Here is a 22,252-nt window from a genome sequence, read left to right as displayed (position 1 = left end):
CTTACTCAGTGTGAGCAGCCTCAAGCTGGGAATGAGTTTCATTCATCTTTAAACCCTGCGTACCTAGCACACGGCTGCTCTTCAATAATATTGTATTTATTTACTTGCCTTTTGGGAAAAATGAGCAGACGACTAAGTAAATGAGTAACCACATAGAAAATGGGATTTTTAAACAATTCACTTGCTTACATTTATGAGGTTTTAGTCTTGTTTCTGAGTCATGTTTACCGTTCTGGCTTAGTCAAAGCTGTGCGTGGCTATAGTGAAACATGCATGGACACAGGCGACTGCAGACTGCAGCACACCCCACCAGCCACGGGGAGCTCATTTAGTGCCTAAAATAAAACAAAAGACGTGGAGTTTTGTTTCTCTTTTATTGCAACCCATTGCAAGGTCAAAAGATTCACAGAAATATAGAAACTACAAACTGGGTGAATTTTTTTTTTTAATTCACTCAAAAGGACATTAAAGACCAAAGACCAGAATTTTTCCACGACAGCAATGTGTTTCATAGGCTTTATTCTGAAAATACTGTTGACATTTGGAGAGGATAAAAAGCCCTGCATTAAATGTGTTCACATGTATTTATGACAGTCTAAGCAGAAAAAGGGACTATATTGCCCAGAAAAAGTATTTTAAGCCTCATTTCAAAGCATCTAATGAGAGCACATTCAACACCCTCTACAGGATCACCCGAGGTGATGCTTTTCTTGGCTGCTTTTTAAGATTAATGCTTTGAGGCTGCATATGATATTTCTACAGATTTCTACAAATGAACCAAAGCCATTTTCCGGGTTCTGTTGCATCAGGCTTTCTGTATTAGTCAGCATCTTAGAGAGTAAGTGCAGCTCCCCACCCCCAAGCTAAAGCATGTTAGAGTGCTGGACTTTAGGTTCCAAGAATGCGACGTTTAAAAAATCAATTTTACACTCTGAAACCATTGACAACTAAACTGCAACACTCTAAAGATTATTACAACTTTGAACTGAAACTGTACCATCTGTATCAAAGGTGGATTTCCCTTCTTTTGTAACTATTTAAAATATAGTGTGACATATATAAAAATTAAGCTTTTGTTTATTCACTCAAGCTACTATTACTATACATACTGTCTTATAAATTAGTTTTGGGTTAAAAACCAGTTAAAATATTATGAAATAACTTTTTTTTTTAGTATGGAGAATGGATATAAAATGATACAATTCAATGTATAAGAAGAAATGTAGTTTTCTAATGGTAAACAGCTCTTTCTTAAACAATTTTCATTCCCTCCAAATTAAACTACAACCCGTTTGATTACGAAAAAAGCATTCTTGGTACTTTCTCAGTAGATTTTTTAACTGATTGGGACTGAAACAAAAAATGCCATAATCTGAGGCATGCTTACATATTCAAGGGAAACAAACATTTTCTACAGAAAAGAAGTCATTATACATATGTAAATAGCATTCAAATGTAAGGCTGCTTTCTGCTTCTTACAGCTAGTATCATTCAGCAATGTTGGAATTTATAGGAAATAAACTCAAACCTCATTATAATTGGTAAAGACCAAAGACCACATAAGGGGAGAATAAATAGCAAGTTCAAAAGTCAAAGTTTTGCTTCTCCTACTATGAAAGATAATCACTCTTTAGCTTAAAAAGGCTCTCTGCTGCCTGATTATAAATCTAGACAGGAGAGGTTACTAGAGCCTGAGTCCCTACAAGGAATTAACTGTAAAGATGTGTGAAATCAAAAAATATACTCATTTTCTGAGAGGTACTGACATAACTAAAAGCTGGTAATATTTAATTAAACTAAAATACTTATTTCTGGCAAGTGTAAACAGAATCTTAATGAACAGATTTTCTAAATTCTCTCCTTAACTCATACATTAGCTAACAGTAGATCTTTGCAGTAGAGTCAGAACTATTCAAAATATAACATGCATATATTCAAAAAACCTGCTCTAAGTCCCAAAGCAAGAGAAGAAAATCAATAGGAAGATTGCCTACTTACATCTCATTCATTAATCTTCTATCAATAGGACTACCCCACCTCCGAATATATTTTCATAATTACCAAAATAATGAAATGATCTGTAAAATTTTTAAAATAACTGCACACCATTAATTACATTTGTGGCTTCTATGTGGATAATGCTAAGATTAGCCCCAAATGTCATTAAAATACATCGGGAGCAGTAATTATCCACTAAGTAAAAGCTAGCACAGTGTTAACATAAAACCAACTAAAACATTTATCACTTAACAGAGTGCATTTACAGAATAATGAATAGCTAACCTCTGTGAGCTGGCCAGGGGACTTCGGGCTGTTGCCTCCATATACAAATTTACAAAAGGCTTTCTCCTCTCTGGTTCCTAGGGAACCCACAAGACAGCAAGCTGACCGCCTGTGGGCACGGTGAGTTAGGCACAGCCAGAGCAGACTGCATGCTTCCTCCACAACCCAGGAAAGTCCCTCTGTCAGGAAATAATTTACCAAGAAACTGGCCTAGCATGTGTGCACAGGCACGGCAGTACCCAAGGGTGGGACTGTGGGTGCATACTCCCAGATTTTGAGGGGTACCAGGCTTCTAGTTAGAACAGTATTACTTCTGTTCTAGTCTCAACAAAAGTATACATTTCCCATCACAAAAGACAGCCTTTTGTGAGCATCTCCAAGATGTGGCAGAACTTAGAAGCTCAAAGTTTTCTCACTTGAGATTTCATAAGTCTTTTTAAAAGAAATAAACGTTTGAATTAGAAAACAAGACGTTTGTGGTTTTCTCAATCTTCCGTTTTTAGGAAGACAAGCCAGCTCACCTGGACATAGCGAACAAGCATGCTTACGCTGTGCAGTATGCAAACGAGACACAAACAGAATTCTTGGGTACAGACACAGACAGGTGATGGTTAAGACCTTTCCCAAAGACTCCCTGTTCTAGCACCCCACTTCTCCACCCTGCTCAACGACCTGAGTAGGCCCAGGCATGGGCAAGAGTGTTAGGAGGTGGCGGCAGACATATTGGGGGTCCAGCCCATCTGGTAGGCTCTCTCCAAGGTCCTCTTGCAGTCCTGCAGAACCGTGCTGAAGGTGATGTGGGGGTACTGCTGTACCAGCTGCTCTACTGTCACTTCATTGACCTGTGAGCAGAGAAGAGCCGCCGTCAGACAGACACAGAGACCACCGATGCCATGAGCCAGTGCACGTGGAGGCACTGTGGTGGCATGCAGTGCAGCAAGGAGCCCTGGCCTCTCTCCTTTCCTTTCCACTTAGCAGTGTGGGCAAGTGTTTGCTGAGAGTATGTTCTCCTGTAGTCTGATTTCTCTGATATCCCAGCACTACATCAGCTCGTATGGATTTTTAATTAAACATGATGTCATGAAACCAAATGTACCTGCTAATCAAATGACTGTGGTTTGCCAAGACCTCAACAATGCACTAAAATACAGAGCACGAGAGGAAGGAAACAGTAAGACAGCACTCTCACGTCCCTTTGACTTCTTCACCGCAGGAAAGCCTTTTTAGGATCAACACTGTACATTGGGGGTGGAGTGGGGGGAGAGAGATACACAGGATTCTAGATAGAAATGCAAAGGGAAATGTTTAGCTTTCTTCCCTTTAAATGTTAAGACACTGCAAACCTCAGTCCCTTTGTGAGAAGGGCTGAAATGTGAGGAATCAATAATTAAAACATACATGGCTGGCAGGTCAGGGATGGCCCCAACAGACCTTAGCCATCAAAGAGTCCACCTTGATTCTTGATTAGACAAGGCAATCAGACAGGCCTAATTAAAACTAACACCTTTACAATTGCTGTGCTGTGAAGGGATTAATTTGTCAATTTTTTAAAGCTGATTGCAGTTCATATCACAGAAGCAGACAGCTTCCTTCATCCTTTAGATAAATAAATGATTAACCTAAGACCTACAACTTATAGGTAGCTTTATTTAAAATCTTTATTGAACACTTGGGCATTTTCAAATACATCAATATTTCATTTGTACTGTGTAAGCTATACTGAGTTAAGTCTGAACAAAGGTATTTGTGGTAAACATTTTTGGGCATCCCTCTTAATGTTCATTATTGAAAACCAACAGCACCACCATTAAAAACAAACACACAAACAAACAAAAAAACAAAAGCGGAAACAACCAGAACAACCAACCCTAGAAGGCCTTGCTGTTTGATTTGAAACCAGCTTGTAAGTAGGGTCAAGAAGTTTGACCGTCTGCACTTTTCTAAAGAGGTGATTTGAAAGTTAGGCTGTCCGTTGTTTTTGTTTAATACTGAGAATTGCCATGGTCACGCTGTGGTGGTGACAGTTAATCTTTATCAGAGGGTTTAAGCCGGTCTTGCCATATAAGCAGGCTGGCAGCAAGAAGGTGTCACTAGGTCTTCCAAGAGCTGGGCTTATAGGCATGTACCACCACGCTCAGCGTTCAGGGAATTTCTCTAGTTATGGCCTGATTGTTTGAACCATGCTTGCTTGCTTGCTTGCTTCCTTCCTTTCTTCCTCTCTTAAAAAAAAGAAAAAAAAAAAAGCTTAGAATGAGATTCCTCAGCAATGAGGTCAAGCTACAAAGACTCACATGGCAGACTTGTTGCTGTCAGGCCCTGATGTAGTCTTATGCCTATTCCTGTGAATACCATAATAAGCCCCCTAAAGGGCAGGTCTGGTCACTGCCGCAGGTGCTCAGTGGAGAGTCACTGAACGCCAGGGTTATAATGACGTGTGAGATAAGCCCATCTTCACAGTGCTAGTCAGTGCCGTTCCACTTCTAGATGTCCCAGAAATTAACCCTCCCCACAGTGGCCGCTACAATGCTCACAGGAAAATAACCCCAGCAGGAAGTCGTCTTTAGGACACACTTCACATGCAAGAACACTGTTCTTGGATGTTCTTCAGGACTAGCAAGCTAGTGTCCTGAATTGTGAACTGGGACCCCCAAAGAGTTGTATCGTTAAATGTGGGGTTTTCAGTCTTGCAGTGGTGGTTTCTGAGCGGGCCAGGGCAGAACATGGATTTGAAATTCAATGCTAATTGAATCTGAGATGTCTCTGGCAGCGCTTGTCCATGCGCTGTGAGCATGAGTGTGGACTCACGCTGTGAGTGTGAGCATGGGAGGGCTTGGTCCTGAACCCACAGCAAGGGCGCTCCTCACTGTGCGCGCCAGCACGCCACACCTGGTCTCAGAGTCGAGCCTACTCTGCACTGTTGGCCCTGCACACTCCAGGCTTTCTGCTCATCCACATACACAGTGGCTTAATCACAGGAAAAGAGTTTAACTATTTTTCTAGCACCAACCCTTAGCATGTAAGTGTCAAATTCATATGCATTTGACTGTTGTATGTTAGAATTTTCAATTTTTAAGAACCATTGTCTGAGCTGCTGACTCAAGTTTCATAAAAGAAAATTCAAAAATGAATTTTAGAGTGGGATTAGAACAGAATCTCCAATGGTTTCAGAAATGGTTTCTGCTGTTTTGAACTACAGATACGTATTTATGTGCACACATTTGTACTTCTAACACAGACAATTATAAACTTAAAAGTACCAGTCAATTCTGAAAAATAGTGAAGACACTTTGTGGCCTACATCGGCCAATGCTTAGCTAAGATTTACTTCTTTCTATAACAAGCTCGCATACCTCAGAAGGGTATAAACTTGCTTTTATCTTCTAAAAAATGTTAAAATTATTTATGTATCAAAGTATTATTTTTAAAATGATTTTCTCTGAGTTGGAGGCCAGCCTTATCTACAGAATGAGTTCCAGGATAGCCAAGGCTCCACTGAGAAACCTTGTCTCGAAAAACCGTAAGTAAACAACCAAATAAATAATAGAATAAAATGAATTTCTCTCTGATCTCTAATCTGTGAATGTTTGATTTGAAGACCTATTTTATTTACATATATGCTCAGGGTAATTAGTGCTCCGGATGCTGAAAAGGACTGTGAGCGGCTAGTGTGTGAGAAGGCTTGCTCTACCTGCCTTCCAGGGTTCAGATCTCGGCTGTCAGGGCACTGTGACCCCAACACACCGGGAGCAGACATCATGTAGTCAGAGAGAATACTGGGGAAAGCAGAACTGGTCCATGCAGTCCAAGCCACTTGACAGGAAGGAACTACAAAGAACAGACAAGAAAGGAGGGGCAGAACCCACCCGCACCTAGCACAAAAATTCCACCTCTTTTCTAATCGCGGGCAAGGACAAAGGTTTGTGCACAGGGCTGACAGACAATTTGTTTTGGAGAATCAGTTTTTAAAGAGAAAAGAAATACCAGTGTGATAACTTTTCCAGAAAGAGATGTATAATTCACCTTAAGCAAACTCAATAAACGAAGACGTGGATTTATGAAGTATATAAATTAGGTAGTAATTTTTCACATTCGCAAAGCCTTTTGTGGGAGAGCTAATTTATTCCATCAGCTCCCCTAATACACTTCCTTTGACTAAACAGAATTCAGTGTATCTATTTCTTTGGCATAAAGTCAGGTACACCTGCTACTTAGGAACAGATGTCATGGGAACTCTCTGGCTTTCGTGGGATATGGGTAAGAGCAAGCTCAAGTTGAGCAGAAGCGTATGAAATGGCAACTGTGGTCATCAGCAGACAAAGCAGCCTCCTGAGCAATGCTTCTGGTAACTGCACTGTAAATTCTGGAAAACAAAGCAGGGGGAGAATAGGGAAATGCCCCACTTTAGATATTTAGACAAAACCCCACACTCAGACATGGAAATGTCATGCGGGGGAACGTGGCACATGCACACCTCGGGGAAGGTTCTGTTGGCTGGTGGTGCTAACGGTACATTTCATATCCCGTTACGTTCGCTGGCTCCTCGGGCGTACAGAGGGTGCTTACTCCTCTCTTTTTGTAGAGACTCTAACGGTGCTCTCGTGCCATGGAGAAGCGTGGTGTAAGTACCGTGAGAGACCAGATCATTTGTCAATCCTACGCTGACAGAAATTCTGGCTGTGCCACTCCACTTGTGAAAGCACAGGCTCAAAGTTATAAAATGCATGCAATGTAAGTGGGGAAATAAAGGTGTTTTAGAGATAATCCCCCATAACATCTTTGTTTAAAATTCAATTTCCTTTTTCCCTTTTTTGAAAACTATCAATGGCAACTGGTCTACTTCCCATAAGATTTGGAAAGTGAAGTGTGTTCCTAAAGAAAACCTCAGAAATGTTACTTGAAGAAATTACTGTGATGGGTGGGGGGAGCATATGCCCCAGGTTTTTAAAGAGTATACAAGAAAGATTAGATTTTATCGTTCTTTCCAAAGGCAGCATAACCATGATTTACATTTTCAAAATTATTATAACTCTTTTTAAGGTAGTACAATTTGTCTGGCATTTTAATCTATTTTGAGTTAACATCTATTAGCACTTTTTGAAATGTGAGGCAATTTGCTATGCTAATTAAGGTAAATCAGAGCATGGTTTTAGTGTGTTGCTGCTGCTGCAGAGGGTGAGAAGAGAACCTCAGAGGTTAAGGACTGCTCCAGCGCCTTCCTTCTCATCAGGTTCTCCCAGCACCAATGACGGACAGTTCCGGATACGTGAAGACCTAGGCCAGAATTCAGCTCTTCAAGTACTACTTATTCAAAAAAATACAGGAGCCGATAAAGTATGCCAAAGAAACTGTAACTACTGAGTGATTCTCCTTTCCTCATTACATCACAGGAAATGCTTCCTGTTAGAAGCAGGAAGCAAGACGTTGGGACACATCAGCTCAACCAGAAACTGCTCTAAGTGATTTGTTCTTTAAAGATTTTTGAAAAAAAAAAAAAAAAAAAAAGTGTGTGTGTGTGTGTGTGTGTGTGTGTGTGTGTGGTGCTTGTCACAGTGCAAATACGTGTGCACCAGTGACCACACGTGGAGGCCAGAGGATCCTGGCTGTCTTTATCACTCTGCCTTATTCCCTTGAGACAGGGCTTCTCACGGAACAGGAAGCTCGCCACGGCAGCTCGCTGGCTGTCCACTAAACTCCTGGTTCCCACTATCTCCACTGCCTAGTGCTGGAGTCACAGACGTGCAGCCCTGGATGGCGGTGACTTGAACTCATGACTCATACTTGCAGAGCTAGTTATTTACTCACTGAGCGCCTCTCCTGCCCAAAGTGATTTTCTCCTTAATGGAGAAAGTCTGGTTCAGTTCGAGAGGCCGTTAACACTCACTCATTACTTTATACCCAGCCCGCAAGTTACTTGACAACAAGCACTATTCCAGTCACGCCTGTTTTCCGCCTGCGCTGTCTGGGAGTCTCACCTGGCTAAGATGCAGGTTCTGTGAGACAGTAGTGTTTGTTTTTACACACTGCCTGGTCTGCAGCTGTGGCACGTGACTACCGTGGGGCATGTACTCAGCGCATACTCCCTGGCTCAGTGAACACAGGAGTGACTCAGAATCTACTCTGAGTCAATAAAAAGGGAACACGTCAGTCAGTAGTGTGTCAAGCAGAAGTTCACCTCCTTACCCGACTGCCGTTTACAATGGGGGCGGCATCTGAAGCCTTGGCCTAATCTCAGTCCTTTAATAATTTTAAGCTCATCCTGACTCTTGGCTACTGCTGTTTTCTATCCAACATCATTCGGTACCTCTTTGCAGAGTAACCTTCGCAGGCGTTTAGTGATTTTGCACTTCTCTGTCTGCAGAGAAACTGTGGCTGGGTCCTAGGCTGTCAGGCAGCTCTCTGAAACGATTAGACTGTACTTTGGGTGGACTGACAGCAGCCCTCCTTCGACATCGCTACACACTCAGTGGGAGGTAGGTTAATAACCCTGGACAGGAACAGGCTCCCAAAACTTTGCAAACCCCACAGCTTAGAGGATTTGGTGCTTTAGCTTACAGCAGTCTCGTGTCACAGGTATTTGGTGGCAGGTCTGACTCAAAGCAATGCTATTTGTTCCTTCCCCTTTTTGGGATGGGGGGGTGCCTCAGGAATTGATATGGCTTCACCCCTCTGTGGGGTAAATGGAATAGAATAGCTTTTCTTTTCCTTTTCGGTTGGTTCTGTTTGCACTGTGGTGTTCACACAGCAGGAAGCTGGCAGCTTGTTGAAGTTACCAAATCTAAGCTGCCACACACGCTCCCTGCAGATGAGATTTCGAGTAGTGGGACAGGACACAGGTAAGCTCGTCACGGCTTATTTTCTTAAACTATTGGAAAATTTGTCTATTTTTTTTTCACTCTAATGAGTGATAGGGTAAAACAAAAGCATATCCTTGCTCTAGTTAGGAAGGGAAGGGTAGGAAGGGAGGACTACAATGAGAATTGACTATTTTCCAGTTGTATGAATGCTATCACGTCATGATTTGGTTGTGCGGCATAGTAGGAACCAGTAGTTCAGAGTAAGCCAGCTGTAATGGTGGCCAGGATTTAACTCAGGATCTCAACACACAGTGTTCCTGAATTGAACTCACCCTGGCACCCGGCTACCACAGTGTCAAGTGGTAACTGGCAGATGGGGCTCAACTACTCGTCTACCCAGGAAAAGGCTTTCTAACAATCTCATTTTCCTCGCCAGGCCATGGAGGAAGAGGATCCAGCCAGTCCTGATGAGGCTTAACAAGCTATGGGCAGATGGCAATAGTGGAGAACTCCCCCTTTCCGTGGACTAGGGGAAGGGGATGAGGGGAAGAAAGAGGGAGTGGGGAACTGGGGCAAGTTGAGGGAGGGGGCTTCAACTGAGATATACAATGAATAAATTGTGAACAAAAAAAATTAAAACAAAGATTCCAGTTGGGATATAAATATAGATCTAAGTACATGACAACCTCTCTACAGAGCTGCGTAGTAGGAGACCGTGGTGGAGCTGCGGTCAAGAGACAATGAAGTGTGGTCAAAACAGGCTGAAGCTGGGGCTATGACAAGGGTCCTTCCTACCGAGGCAGCTCGGCTCACGCCAGAACTGGCACGGCTTTCTTTCCAGACTTGTTTGGGGGAGGGAGGGACATTTCCTCATGCTCCAGAGAGAGAATGGTCAGCCAGATTGATCTGGGAGGTGGTCCCTGCCCACTTGGAGAGTATAACACAGCAGGGAAGACAGGCAATTACTGCAGCAACAGCAAAAGCTGAGAGGAATTTTCTAGAGAAATGCAAGTTGTCTCGGAAGGAAGTCCACAGCAGGCACCCCAGTGGATGTTTGCTGGACTTTCAAAACCAAGTGTCAGTCTGTGTGTCCTGTGTGTGTGCGGTAACTGTATGTATATTGTACAGATAAGAAAGAAAGCCAGCCCAAAGGTATTATGATCGGACAGCCAGTTTTCTACTTGGTGAATTGTAGCGCACCTCTTGTTCCCAATAGCTCTGCTGTGAGGAGATGAAAGGTGAAGAAAGTGGCTCCTCTGTGCAGGTGGAAAGCGTCTGCAGAGCTGCTGTAAAAACAGCAAACTCAGGGCTTGCGTCCTGATTCAGCACTGTCCTGTGCTGGTCTGTCACTGTTCACAGAGTCCCTGGGCAATGTCACTCAATGCTAACTGCCCTGGTGGCTAACTCCAGGCTGCCCAGAGGCAGAGAGCTGTCTCTGGGGCAACAGGCCCAGGAGTCCACTTCTGCTTTCTGAGTCTCTGGGAAACTATAATGGCTATCTATAGTATTCGCTGGGTGCCAGCAGTCTCCCAAACACACTCACCCTCGTGCTTTTTCAGCTAGTTCCCACAGGCTCCAAGATGGGCACATATGGAAAGTGGTGAGTAATTATGGGAAGCTAAATGCCACCTGAAATCGTCATGTGATGTGATAGGCCATCAAAGTGCGGCTAAGATTTCTGTGGGACAACAAGATACTGTTTTCCCGCTTGGTGCTAGCAGTTGAACCAGGCCATGCCAGGCAGCTCCGCAAGCCACCAACCATGGAGCTTTACCGTCAGCTCTTAGCAGAGATGGAAACAGCAGCTGACGAACCGATTTTCCTAGGATCTGCCATAGCTGGCAACATGCACTGGTTTTCTATGGAACTACATAGATCTTAAGGAATCCACTTCCCTCTGTTTGCAGCAGGATTCTTCAGGTCAGTGTTTTAGTGACAAGCCACGGTTTGCTGTGGTTTCCCTATGGGAAGGGAAGGAAACCAGGAATTTGACACCATTTGTACTGTATCTCTTTTGTTCAGCAGTGAGGCAAGGCTTAGAGCCCTGTTCTCTCTCTCTCTCTCTCTCTCTCTCTCTCTCTCTCTCTGTGTGTGTGTGTGTGTTATACAAACAGCCTCCCCTTTCTTTCTCACGTCAGCGCCAAGGCTTCTGCCAGGAGCCCAGGGTGATGCACACACAACAAACATATGATACCTGGTTTCCTGATGTGGAATGAACTAACTGTGTCTGCTATCAGGAACAGACAAGAATATAGTGGCTGTCACCCCAACTGTTTATCAGAACAACCAGGAAATCCCTTTAACACCCTGGTGGCCAGGCCATCTCCCAGGCAACTGTTTCAGTCTTTGTGAGGGATCAGTATTTGGAAGAGCTCAGGAGATTCAGATACGTGAAATAAGTTGAGAGGAGACAGCTGATTCCTGCCACTGGCACCTAAAGGCAAGAAGTAAAAGCACAAGTACCCACCCGTTCCAGTGTGGCCCTCCCCACTGCGGCCCTCCCCACTGCACTAACTGTGTGAGCTGCAGAAAGGAACTTGCTCCTGTAGGCTACGGTCATCTTTTTCAAATATTCTTCACTGCACCAAACAAAAGCCTCGTTCTCTGAGTGTGTTCAATACGCTCTGGTCTTCCTTTTTCCACGACGACCCTCAGGTCTCTGACTGGCCATCACTTTCCCAGCAGCTAATGGGAAGCAAACAAAGAACCCGGAAGTCCACTTCTCACTTGGATTTAGTACTTCCTCAGGGAACTACTCAGGGTGTGAGAGAAACATCCTCCCCCCACCGGAAGACTGTTTGTATATTTAAAAGAAGAAAAGCTGTGTATCTCTTTGGCATCTTAAACGCCACTTGTTAATCATGGGGTCAGTCAGTTATGGGGCCCACGTGATGCAATGTGTTTCACATACAAATCTCTATTTGTCGCTTGAGCTCTTTACGAATGGAGGCAGAGGCAAAACTTGGGTCCTTGATGGGAGAAGGGAGGGAGGGTGAGAGGGGATGGGAGAGAGGACAGACATATTACTCCTAAATCGCAACAAACAGACAAACAAACAAACACCTCATCTGAAAATCCCAAAGCATAGGAAGAGACAGACACAGAGAACGCAGGGAGCCTGATGGGAGCAGCCTTGTACATCCAGTCAACTTTGTCAAATGCAGTCGTTCCATTTCAGAATCGGCAATGATTGGAAGTGCTATGCTCTGTCAATATCACAACAGGCCCGGCTTCATGCTGTCTCTTTCGTGAAATGCAGGCTGCCTGTTAACGGCAGCACCTGCTTCTATTCACTTGAATTAGCACAGTGAGAAAGCGGTGGAGAAGCTGGGAGATGGGATCACAGAGACGCCAGCAGTGTTAAGTGAGAATTGGGGCTCGCTAACCTGAAGCCTCTAATTAGAGATTAGTGTGACAGGAAGTCCAATAACCTGGCTGTCAGAGAGGAAGTCAGTGACATTTTCATTCCCCGTATCAGCACGTAATCTCCCACTATGAAGGCTGTTTCAAGCTGGGTGCAAACTTTGGGTCCAGTTTTTCAGGCGTGATCATGGGCTTGATCCACTGCTCAGAGCTATGCATTGGCACACGCAGTGCACATGGAAACCAGAACATGTGTGCAGGACCCTGGGAGATCTAGAGTCACTGGCATTCCCAACGCTTCAGCAAAAGAACAGCTATTTGAAAAACCGGGGCCCTAATAAGATAATTAATGTAGTCCTAGTGCTAAGCACAGTGTATTTATGGAACAACACATCTGGGTGCTTCTAAATTAAACTCCTAAAGTTAAGTTGAAAACGTAATTGAGGGGGAAAACTCTCTCTCTCTCCACACACACACACACACACACACACACACACACATACACACACACACATCACATGCACGCTTGCACGAATGCACACACATTTTCTTTTGTGCCTAATGGTTTTCATTGCTGTGCTTCTCAGTTTTCAGTTTCTATTTTCATCTCTTAAGGCTCAGGACTTAGCAGTGATCACCAAGCAGGCGCTGAGGGGGAGCCACCTCCCTAGAACTGTAGTTTCTACCAGGTGGCATTTATGGATCCGACCCGTTTCCTGAAAGAATTTACTATCAGCAAAAAATATCCTGCAGGAATATGATCAGTAATTCTGTAGATTAAAAACCTGAAATCTGAAAATAAGTGGCTTTTGTTTTGTTTTTGATTTTCAGAAGCAGAACTGGAAGAACTCAGAGCACCCGGGGCTGGAGTATCAAGGAGTTCAAGTGCAATGATGTGGCGGGTGTTGGAGCTCTGGCTGGCTGTCCTTTCAGCCATGCCCAGAATTCCCTGGCTACAAGAAATGGGTATTAAACCAAAGAGAGCATCTTTCTTATTTGGTTATTTATTTCCTTTAGTCGAAGATACTTTTTTTTTTTTAATCTATCACATAGTTAAGAGGAAGTGGCCTCTAAATGTTTTCAAACACGTGTTTTAGTTATACCGTAATTTTGTAAGCTAAATCTTGGAGATTTCAAAGGGCTGCCATGGTTGAAGAGAATACAGACAAACACAATAGAATCCACCCACCCACACATCTACCCAGTACCCAATACATGTTTGTGTGGCAAGAACTGTGTGCCTGCCCTGTGGAAGGCTCTGGTTTAGGAGTGAAAATCCAACACCCTGCCTCAGCATTGCTATGATTTGTTTACTTCTTATGAGGGTGTTATACAAACCAACTGTCCCTCTTCTGTAATCCTGGAAATAGGGACACTGTGGGACAGGAAGGAGATGGAGAAGGTGGAAAAGTCAGCCGAGTGGTGATGGGCAAGACAAGGAAAAGCACCCCGCAGACTGCAGACTGGGGAGCGGCTCTCATTTGAATGCAGCTGCCAGGAGACAGACAGAGTTGGAGACGGAGGGGCACGCTCTGTTTGGAGATACTACAGCAGAGCCACGGTGAAGGCAAGGGTAAAATCAGAAAGCAACGAGCAATGAGAAAGCCAGGAGAACTGTTCCTGGACAACCCTTTCTGGAGTTTTGACACCAGGGGGCCAGAGAACAAGGATGGGGGCTGGGGGGTTGGTGAAGGGGTGAAGACAGCAGGGCTGAAGCCTGAGCAATGGACAGGTCTCATTCAGAAGAATCACTCTGGACATCCTCTTAAAACAAGCGAGCAAGCAGGTGCCTAACACTGAAGTCACAGCATTCAAGTTGCCATTCTTCCTCAGGAGCTCCGAGCTCCAGGGACTCGGAGCTGCTTCTTCATGGCTCTTCCTGCTACAGTGACTGCACTATGTATCCGTCACTTAACAGACGTTCGCTGGACAGATGAATAACATACATGGTAGGATCAAAAGGAGAAAGGCCATGGTCTCTGAAAACCATACGAACAATGGAAACAGGAGTCTCTGGGGTGACAGCAGAGTAGGGGAAGGCAGCTTGCCCCGGGGTGCTGGGACATCATGGTAGGCTGCTTTCCTTCCAAGGGCAGGAAGCCCTCCATCTCACAGGCCAGCGCGGCCAGGCCTGTTTGTGCTTGGTCAAGGGTTAGCAAACTGCCATTACCCTTTCTACAACTAAATATAAAATTCACAAAAAGCCGGATTCTTTCATATTATTACTGAAGCCAAATTGAAGCTTCAAGGCGAATACTGACTGAGAAGCAATGACACTATGGGGTACCTTCAGGCAAGCTCAACACAGCGGTCTACTGACCCTACAGTGTTTGGGGGAGCTATAGACTCTCTTCTCCAAGGCTTGTAGAAATAAGCTAATGTTTTCGTGATGTATCAGTCCCCTAACAAAGGAGAGCAAAATACAAGCAGCTACTTGCCGCACATCTTACACCTTCCTACCATGTCGATTCTCCTCAAGAAGCAAGTCTTAGCTTTGTTCTGGATCCCAGCTGGCTTTTGATTGACAGGTCTTTACCCTGCTCACAACAAAGCCAAATATATGTAAGATGACAAGACCAAGTGGTTCTTGAGACCTCCAGACCTCCAGGTTTTGCCTTCCTCTGTTTCCTTTTTAATGAAATAGAGTCCTGGTGACCGAAAAACAAAATCTACTATTTAAAAATATTGTTGCATGTGTCTTGGGAGACTGGTTTTCCTCTTTTTTTTTTTTTTTTTTTTTAAAGATCTAAGCATGTGAATTCATATTCAGAGCTAGAAAATTATGATCTTGCAGGGCAGGTGATGAATGTGTCAGATAAAAGATCCCAAGATAGGTATGCACACATACCTAAGAGCAACGATGCTAACAGGGGCAAACACTTACTCAGTGCTTACACTGGGCCTGACCTTGGGCTCTGTGATTTACCCTCACTTCAATTACTCTTGTCATGACCCTCCCAGGCATGTGTTATTACTATCATCGTGTTTCAGGTCATTCTCAGATCAAAGTTCTGAAAGGCCCCAGAGGCGGTAAGGTGTCAGAGGTAAAAAGTAACAATGTGGGGTGCTGGCCAGGTTTACCTGTTCCACGCAGCGCCACACCAGTTCTAATACCTGAACTCTGGACAAGACTGTCAGTAACACTCGGCGTGAACTGATAGGATGAAATAGAGATGGGAACACTTGACCGAAATGAGGCTGACAGGGAACCTCAGAATTCTGCCCGCTGGGCTTCTCCCTGTTCAATTACCAGGGATGATCAGGAGAGGGCTGTAAAATGTGTCTTAAAGTGCTCCTATGTGGAAATCACCTTCGGAACTGTTTCATCAGCAAAAGGAAGAAGATGCTGACGCTTCAAGCAAAGGCGGAAGCTCAGAGCGTGGAGCCTGGCTGCCTCCCGCCACCGCACTGCCCCTTTCTTCTGGCACACGAGGTGGTGCTTGGCCGTGACAGGTCTCTCAAGACAGAGGCCACACAATTCAGGTCGGTTAGGCCACTCCTGCCTTCATAGAAGAGACAGTGATTTTTTTCCATGTATTTCCTTCAACAGGCATTATTATTAAATTTTAAATTCTGGCTAAGGGCAATCTGAGAACAGCTGTGCATATGTGAGGGAGGTGCGCCCTGCAGGTACTCACTTTGTTTCATGGCTGAACTGCTACCAAAACAGTCCAGGACACAGTGCCCCACAAATTATTTTTCCCTTAAACTGATTTTTCCAGTTAGTTCTGTGTATTAGTTACAGGGTCGTCTATTATTTTCCCTGCAGGGCTTTCCTGCTCACAATCCCTAAACAAGATACTAAAACCCCCAATTTTTTCCCCCACAAAAATATTTCGGTTGTTGTGGCTTTCTCTTACCATAATCACTTTCTGCGAGAATCAGCTCAGTGCTCAAATTCTCCTGAATATTTTTACCTTGAGCTGGGCACACAGAACTTGGCCCCTCATATCTGAGTGCTGTGGAGCAGACCTCTGCCTGACTGGTGTCCAGCACTTGTTTTCCATATTAGCCATCTCTTTGCCATTTAAATAAGGAATTCCATGTCAGAACCACACTTTCTTATATCCTGAAGAGTATATTATAGCAATCAACCTTTATTCAAATAAATCACTTATTTTACTCTTCAACTAAGAATTTCAAGAACTGTGGCAGATGAGGAAGGAGGTCTTGGGAAGTGAATTTTGATAAGATATGAATTAACTTGATTATTTTCATGCTGTGGACCAATAATAGTTAGGGGCCTCCACTGGGCCCCTGGCCTGAAGGCAGCTGGGTAATCAATAGATCCCACAGTGGGGGCTCTCCACCCCCAGCAGTCTCTCTGATCTTTTCTGGGTGGACTCTTCACGCCTGTGTAATTCTAATTTATGTCAACTACAAATCAAAGAAATTCCAGGCGGCTTTGGTCATAGGACACTGGCATGGACCCTTCCCAATCTATTTACGTCTGGTCCCTGAGCAGCAGGCCCACAGCCTTCCAGACACCTCTCCTGGCCAAGCCGAAGGTGGCAAGAAGGCAGCTACCTGCTTGGTGGGTTAAGGAGAGGAGACAGGGCAGAGCTGCCTAAGGTATAAACTGGGGTGCATTTTCTCCTAGTTTATAACTCTGCAGGAACATAAGAACTAAGCATTTTAAGCAAAAGCATTGCCAAGACTGGCTCCCTCAATAACGCTCTTTAATGATACCCCAGACGCTGGCATTTTCAAATCAAATGAACACTGTGTAAAATTAGTTCTGCATGAAGTTTAAAAAAAAAGAGAAAGAAAAAAAGAAAGTGAAAGGGAGCTTTTAAAAGCTCCAGCATTTCTCCATCCAACTGCTTTTCACAAGGGTTTGGCATTTGAGAATTGCTACGTTTATGATGTTATTCACTGCTCATAATTCAGGCCTGTGTCTCCAAACTTTGGTATTAACACACACTACAGAGGTTCCTCAAAGCAGCTCGGCTGCCTCTGGCGAGGTCTCCTTTTCCAGCCAATGCCATTCCGTGTGCTCCCTCTCTTCTCATCAGCCTTGTTACCCCAAACCTTTTCTCTATTAACCTTGAACATTGCATTTCCATTTGCCCTACAGCTCTCCCATGCATTTTTTCCCTCTCAGTTTTGTTCTCTATCCAAATTGCCTTGTAAGAAATGAGGGAAATATCATAAGAAACAGACCTATAGAGTCTAGAAGTCACAGAAGTCGTGAAAACAGTTTCGATGACCAAAGTCCTTACTGCCTGTTTATAGTTGTGAAAGCTGGAACGAACATAATGCTTTTTATTACAGTTCTATTGATGACCCAGCATTTTTTAACTAAATCACTAAATAAACGTGAGTCAAACTGATAGGTGATTTCGGGGCAACTCTAATTCCCAAGGTCAAGTAAGCCTTTGAACAGTCTCTAAGAACATAAACTCACCCCAATTCATCAAAGCAGTCTCACACAGCGTTCTCTTCTCTTGGTTTTTACAATGCATTAAAGTTTAGGAGATTATGTGGCGTCAGCTTCAAAACCTTTTAACATGCTTATCCATCCAGCCATCGGAAAAGCTGCTCAAACAGAGACTTCTTAATGCACTTCCTAACTTTACAACTGCGTGGGGGTGGGGGCCTACAGTTGTTTGGAAGGCTAGAGGCTTCCTGCCTAGGACTCAGCAATGTTGCGGCCAAACAAATTTTCTGCAAACTTACTAAGACATTGATAATTCAAGTACATGCTTTTCTTTAGCTGCAAAGAATATGTTTAATGTTTCTCATCTGGTGGTAGGAGGGAGGACACAGACACAAAGAGATATTGAGATTTTTTTCCTACAACAAATAAAAGCCACTTTGTTATTATTCTTGTAACCCTCAGGAGCTGAAGTGAGGGGGAAAAGTGCCAGTTTGGTAAAATATAGACTTTGAGTTAGACATAGGTAGCCCCGGATGAAACTTACATGTGGCAGAACATGCAGCCGCCCTGCTGCTTCTTTTACCTGAGACAGAGTCTCACCATGTGGCCCCGGAGCACCTGGAGCCCAGGGTCTCCACCTCTGTTTCTGGTGTCCTCAGTTTTGGGATTAAAGGAATTCACTCCATGCCCAACCAACTTCATAATTTCTAAGGACCAGAGAACCCAGAACATCACTAGAGAGACATACAAACTCACAAACAGTCTCTCGCTGGCTCGGGGATCCTTCTGGCCTCGTTCCTGACTGGTGGCTAACTGTGCAGCTGATAAAGTCTCCTGGCCTTTGGCTGGCTTCAGACAGGTGCTGAAGGAGGTGGGCATCTCTAGCTGATGATCTCGGTTGTTGGCTGGCAGGTCTGGCTGGGCTACTGGTCACTCGGGTTGTTGCCTGCTTTGCCGGCGTGGCGACTGGTGTGGGATTTGCAGCAGCAATTCTCCATGCCTTGGTCCTGTGTTCCTATGTCTTATGTCCTGATTGCCTTTATTTCTTCTTGTTAGTGTCTCTTTCTCTCCCCATGTCAGAGTCTTAAATTTATACTTTCCTCATCTCTGTACCTGAGCAGACCAGTTGTTAACTTTATCCAAATCCACTGTGTTCCATGGAGACATTTGCTTTTATTAGTAAAGTGTGCAAACGTGTGATTCTTGATATCTTTCTATGGAACATTTAAGTTTGAATGACAAAAACAAAACCCACAAAAAACAAAAAGCAAAAAACAAAAAACCAACCTACAAAAGTGTCTTCTATAGCCTGAATCTTCTTTTTTCCTCCTTCAACTTGTTTCCCAAATGTATGTGTGTGTGTGTGTGTGTGTGTGTGTTGCATTTGGAAATTCACATCCCACAGTAGAGTACACATTACATTTTATATATGATTGACATTATCCTAAGCACTTTATATACATTAATTCATTTAAATACTCACAATTCTACAAGATAGTTACTAGGAAAATCCTCATTTCACAAATGTGGCAAGAAGCTTTGCTCGGAATTATGCAACTATTAAGTGTGTAAGCCCAGATTTGAACCCAAACTCTGGCCCAGAGGACATGCTCCTTATTTCAAGCTTCTTTTCTTCTCTATGCAAATCTTCCTTCAGGTCTGGATTAGAATTTAAAGATGGATGGCATAAAACAAAAATCTGAAAAAAAATCTGAAATCTGAACAGCTATTTTAGTTTGGATTTTCTATCCAACTTTCTGTTCAAGGCTTTGCTTGCACTTTGTGTGTGGCTTGGAAATGTCTTCTGTTCTCATGGAACCCCACCCCCCATGTTTGGCTCTGAGCTGAATTGAGTCTTGGGAAGCCAGACAGCAAGGCTGAGCTCCTTGGGCTGAGCTGAACTGCAGCAGGCTATGGCCAGACGGCACTGTGGCAGAGGCAAGAAACTCTCAGAGCTGATCTCTGGCTTGAGAAAGGATTCAGAAACTGAATATGGAACAGGCTAGGCCAAAACCCCTAGAGGGACCACTCATTAGAACAGCTCTCTATCTTGTTTTACAGTTATCTGTGCTTTTTATAAAGTCCAGAATCTTTAAACTTGAAATCAGCAAAATGCTGGTCAGCAACTGTGTGTGGAATAGTCTTCTAAACTTACAGACAAGAACACAAATGGTTGTAATATGTATCAGAAGGTGATGCTGATCTTCAACATAAAAAGTATAAAAGAGGGTGTGCTAGGGATAGTGATTCCAAATACGGTCACTTTGGAGTCCTTGGCAGAGACAGCACATATGCAGCCTGGCTTTCTGGTGGACACCAAGGAGCTTGCCTGCTACTGCTTGGTGTTTCTGGAGTCCTCTGCCTATTACAGACCCTGTAACTTACAGTGACAAGGTTAGCAACAGCGCTCTCTTAGCCAGCGATGAGTGCTGAGGGGGACATGCTCCCCTGGGTCTCAGTGCTGTTGCTAAGATACAAAGCAAGTAGCTTTTTGTGCTGGGCTGAGAAGATACAATGCAGTCTCTAGAATGTAACTAGCAAAGGTCTAGAACAGTTGAGATTTTAAAACACTGTAAACAACAATTAGATCTATTGTCAAAAAAATGACAAAGCACACAAAGAATTTGGGTCACTGTTATTTTTGCTGCAGATATGCCTACATTTAGGAAATGTATGCCCTTTGAGCAGCATGTTTGTCTTGTATCAATTCTTGTGATAGATTTGTCCCTAATCATCTTTGTAGAAGTAGCACAGCCTTGTCTGCTGGAGTAAGAAGGCAGCACTTAGAGATCATCTCCAGGTACACCTTTTCAAAGCAAGAAGCCTCCTGGCTAAAGGCTGCCTCTGGCATTGTGCAAAAATGTTGGAATCAGACTTCAAAGACTTTGGGCGAGTAGCCTTCTGCAGGCGTCTGAAATTTCTCAGCTTCCATTTTCTCACTCTTGCAATGCAAATGAAGAACTAATTCTCTGATTTGTTATAGGGAAACTGTAGAAGTGGCAAAGGAAAAAACATCTACCCAGGGCTCAGTGGTCTGTACAGATGTTCTCCATTTTCCTTCTCGGTCCTCAAATGTTCCACACTGAGTGCAGTACCATTTCTAAATTCATGCTCAATTCCTGCCAGCTGCTCTATGGAACTTTTGCTGGGCCTCTGGGACCATTTCACATGTGATAGGAGAGACAGTCTGATGTGCAGGGAGACACAAACTGGTTCCTCTTGCCTCCAATGGCCAGAACAGATAAGTGTGGAGAAATGAAATGAACACTTGTGAAAAGCCAAACGGACAGTTTACTGTTGCAGGAATTTTAAAATCTAGCATTCTCTTGTTAGACCCTACAAATAGCTGCTGGGATGCAGCCTTTTAAACTCTGTTCCGCGCACTTAGGAACAGGAAGATAAATTCTACCATGACACCTTGTGATTGCCTTTTCATTCTTTTTTTAAGTACAAACATCTATTGTTAATCAGAAATACAAAAATAAGTCCAGATTACTTTAGCAAACCAGGGCAAAAACTGCATGGCTGACAGTGTGCAGGGGTATGCAGGAAGAGAATGTGGTATTAAGCATTTGCTATAGCAACTAAATGCAGGAGACAAACAAGTCCATCTTACTTTATCACATCTCATCAGGCCCAAGTATCTCAGGGATTTGCTGCTCTGTGCGATCAGGGTGGCTCCTTGATCAGTGATTTCTTTACACCATCCAACATCCACGGTCTCTATCGTCACGCTGTATCGCCCAATGGCTATCAGTGCTGCCAGGAGGGACAGAGAGAAAGCTGGCATTAGCAGTGTAAGGGACCTCTAGCTGATTATGACTACTGAGCTCATGTCCTCACGACACTTGTTCCTGAAATGTTGTGTTTAAGTGAATGTCTTATAAACTAAATTAAATTTGAGATGCTTTAAGAAAGCTTGCACTATGACAAACCCTTTTGCGCAGTGAATAATCATTCTGTAATTTCCCTTTCATTGGACACAATCTTTTATCAATTTACTGGCTTCAAGGTTACCTATACTTTCAGGCATTCATATTTGCAGGAGGAACACATACAAGTGAATTATAGATGGAGCACTGTAAAAGCCCAAGTGCTATCTAAACTTTATTCAAGGTAATTCTTAAAAGAAAAAAAAAAGCCACATAAACACCATTTTTAAGTATGTTATATTGCATGCAAATTTCTTTATAAGTAAGTGTAATTTTTCCATCTGGTTCATGACCTGTAAAATGTAAGAGCATATAATAATTTTCACATCAGTTCTTCTTGGGGGCTGTTGGGAATTAAGAGTACATTATACAAATAGTTGAGTTTAATCGGTGCCACACCAGCGTGGAGTAAAGGGGATGTATTTGTTATAGTGAATTTCCTTGCCATATCAGAAATCTTCCTTACTAATATAGAAAAAGAGCCTGCCGTCTGTAAACCA

General features: G+C 43.5%; 1 protein-coding gene across 1 annotated transcript in view; it reads right to left on the bottom strand.

Moving 5' to 3' along the window:
* Positions 1-355: 355 nt before the first annotated feature.
* The window catches only part of Fbxl17 (F-box and leucine rich repeat protein 17), a 449,288-nt gene continuing 427,391 nt past the window's right edge, over positions 356-22,252 (bottom strand). Inside the window, 2 exon segments of the mRNA XM_060368269.1 lie at positions 356-3,125; positions 21,437-21,579. Coding sequence (XP_060224252.1) covers positions 2,985-3,125; positions 21,437-21,579 — 284 coding nt within the window. The 3' untranslated portion in view covers positions 356-2,984.

Source organism: Meriones unguiculatus, chromosome 15 (genome assembly GCF_030254825.1).
Source record: "Meriones unguiculatus strain TT.TT164.6M chromosome 15, Bangor_MerUng_6.1, whole genome shotgun sequence".
NCBI classification, from domain to species: Eukaryota; Metazoa; Chordata; class Mammalia; order Rodentia; family Muridae; genus Meriones; species Meriones unguiculatus.
Note: the sequence above shows the minus strand (reverse complement) of the source record. Positions and strands in the feature narration are given on the sequence as shown.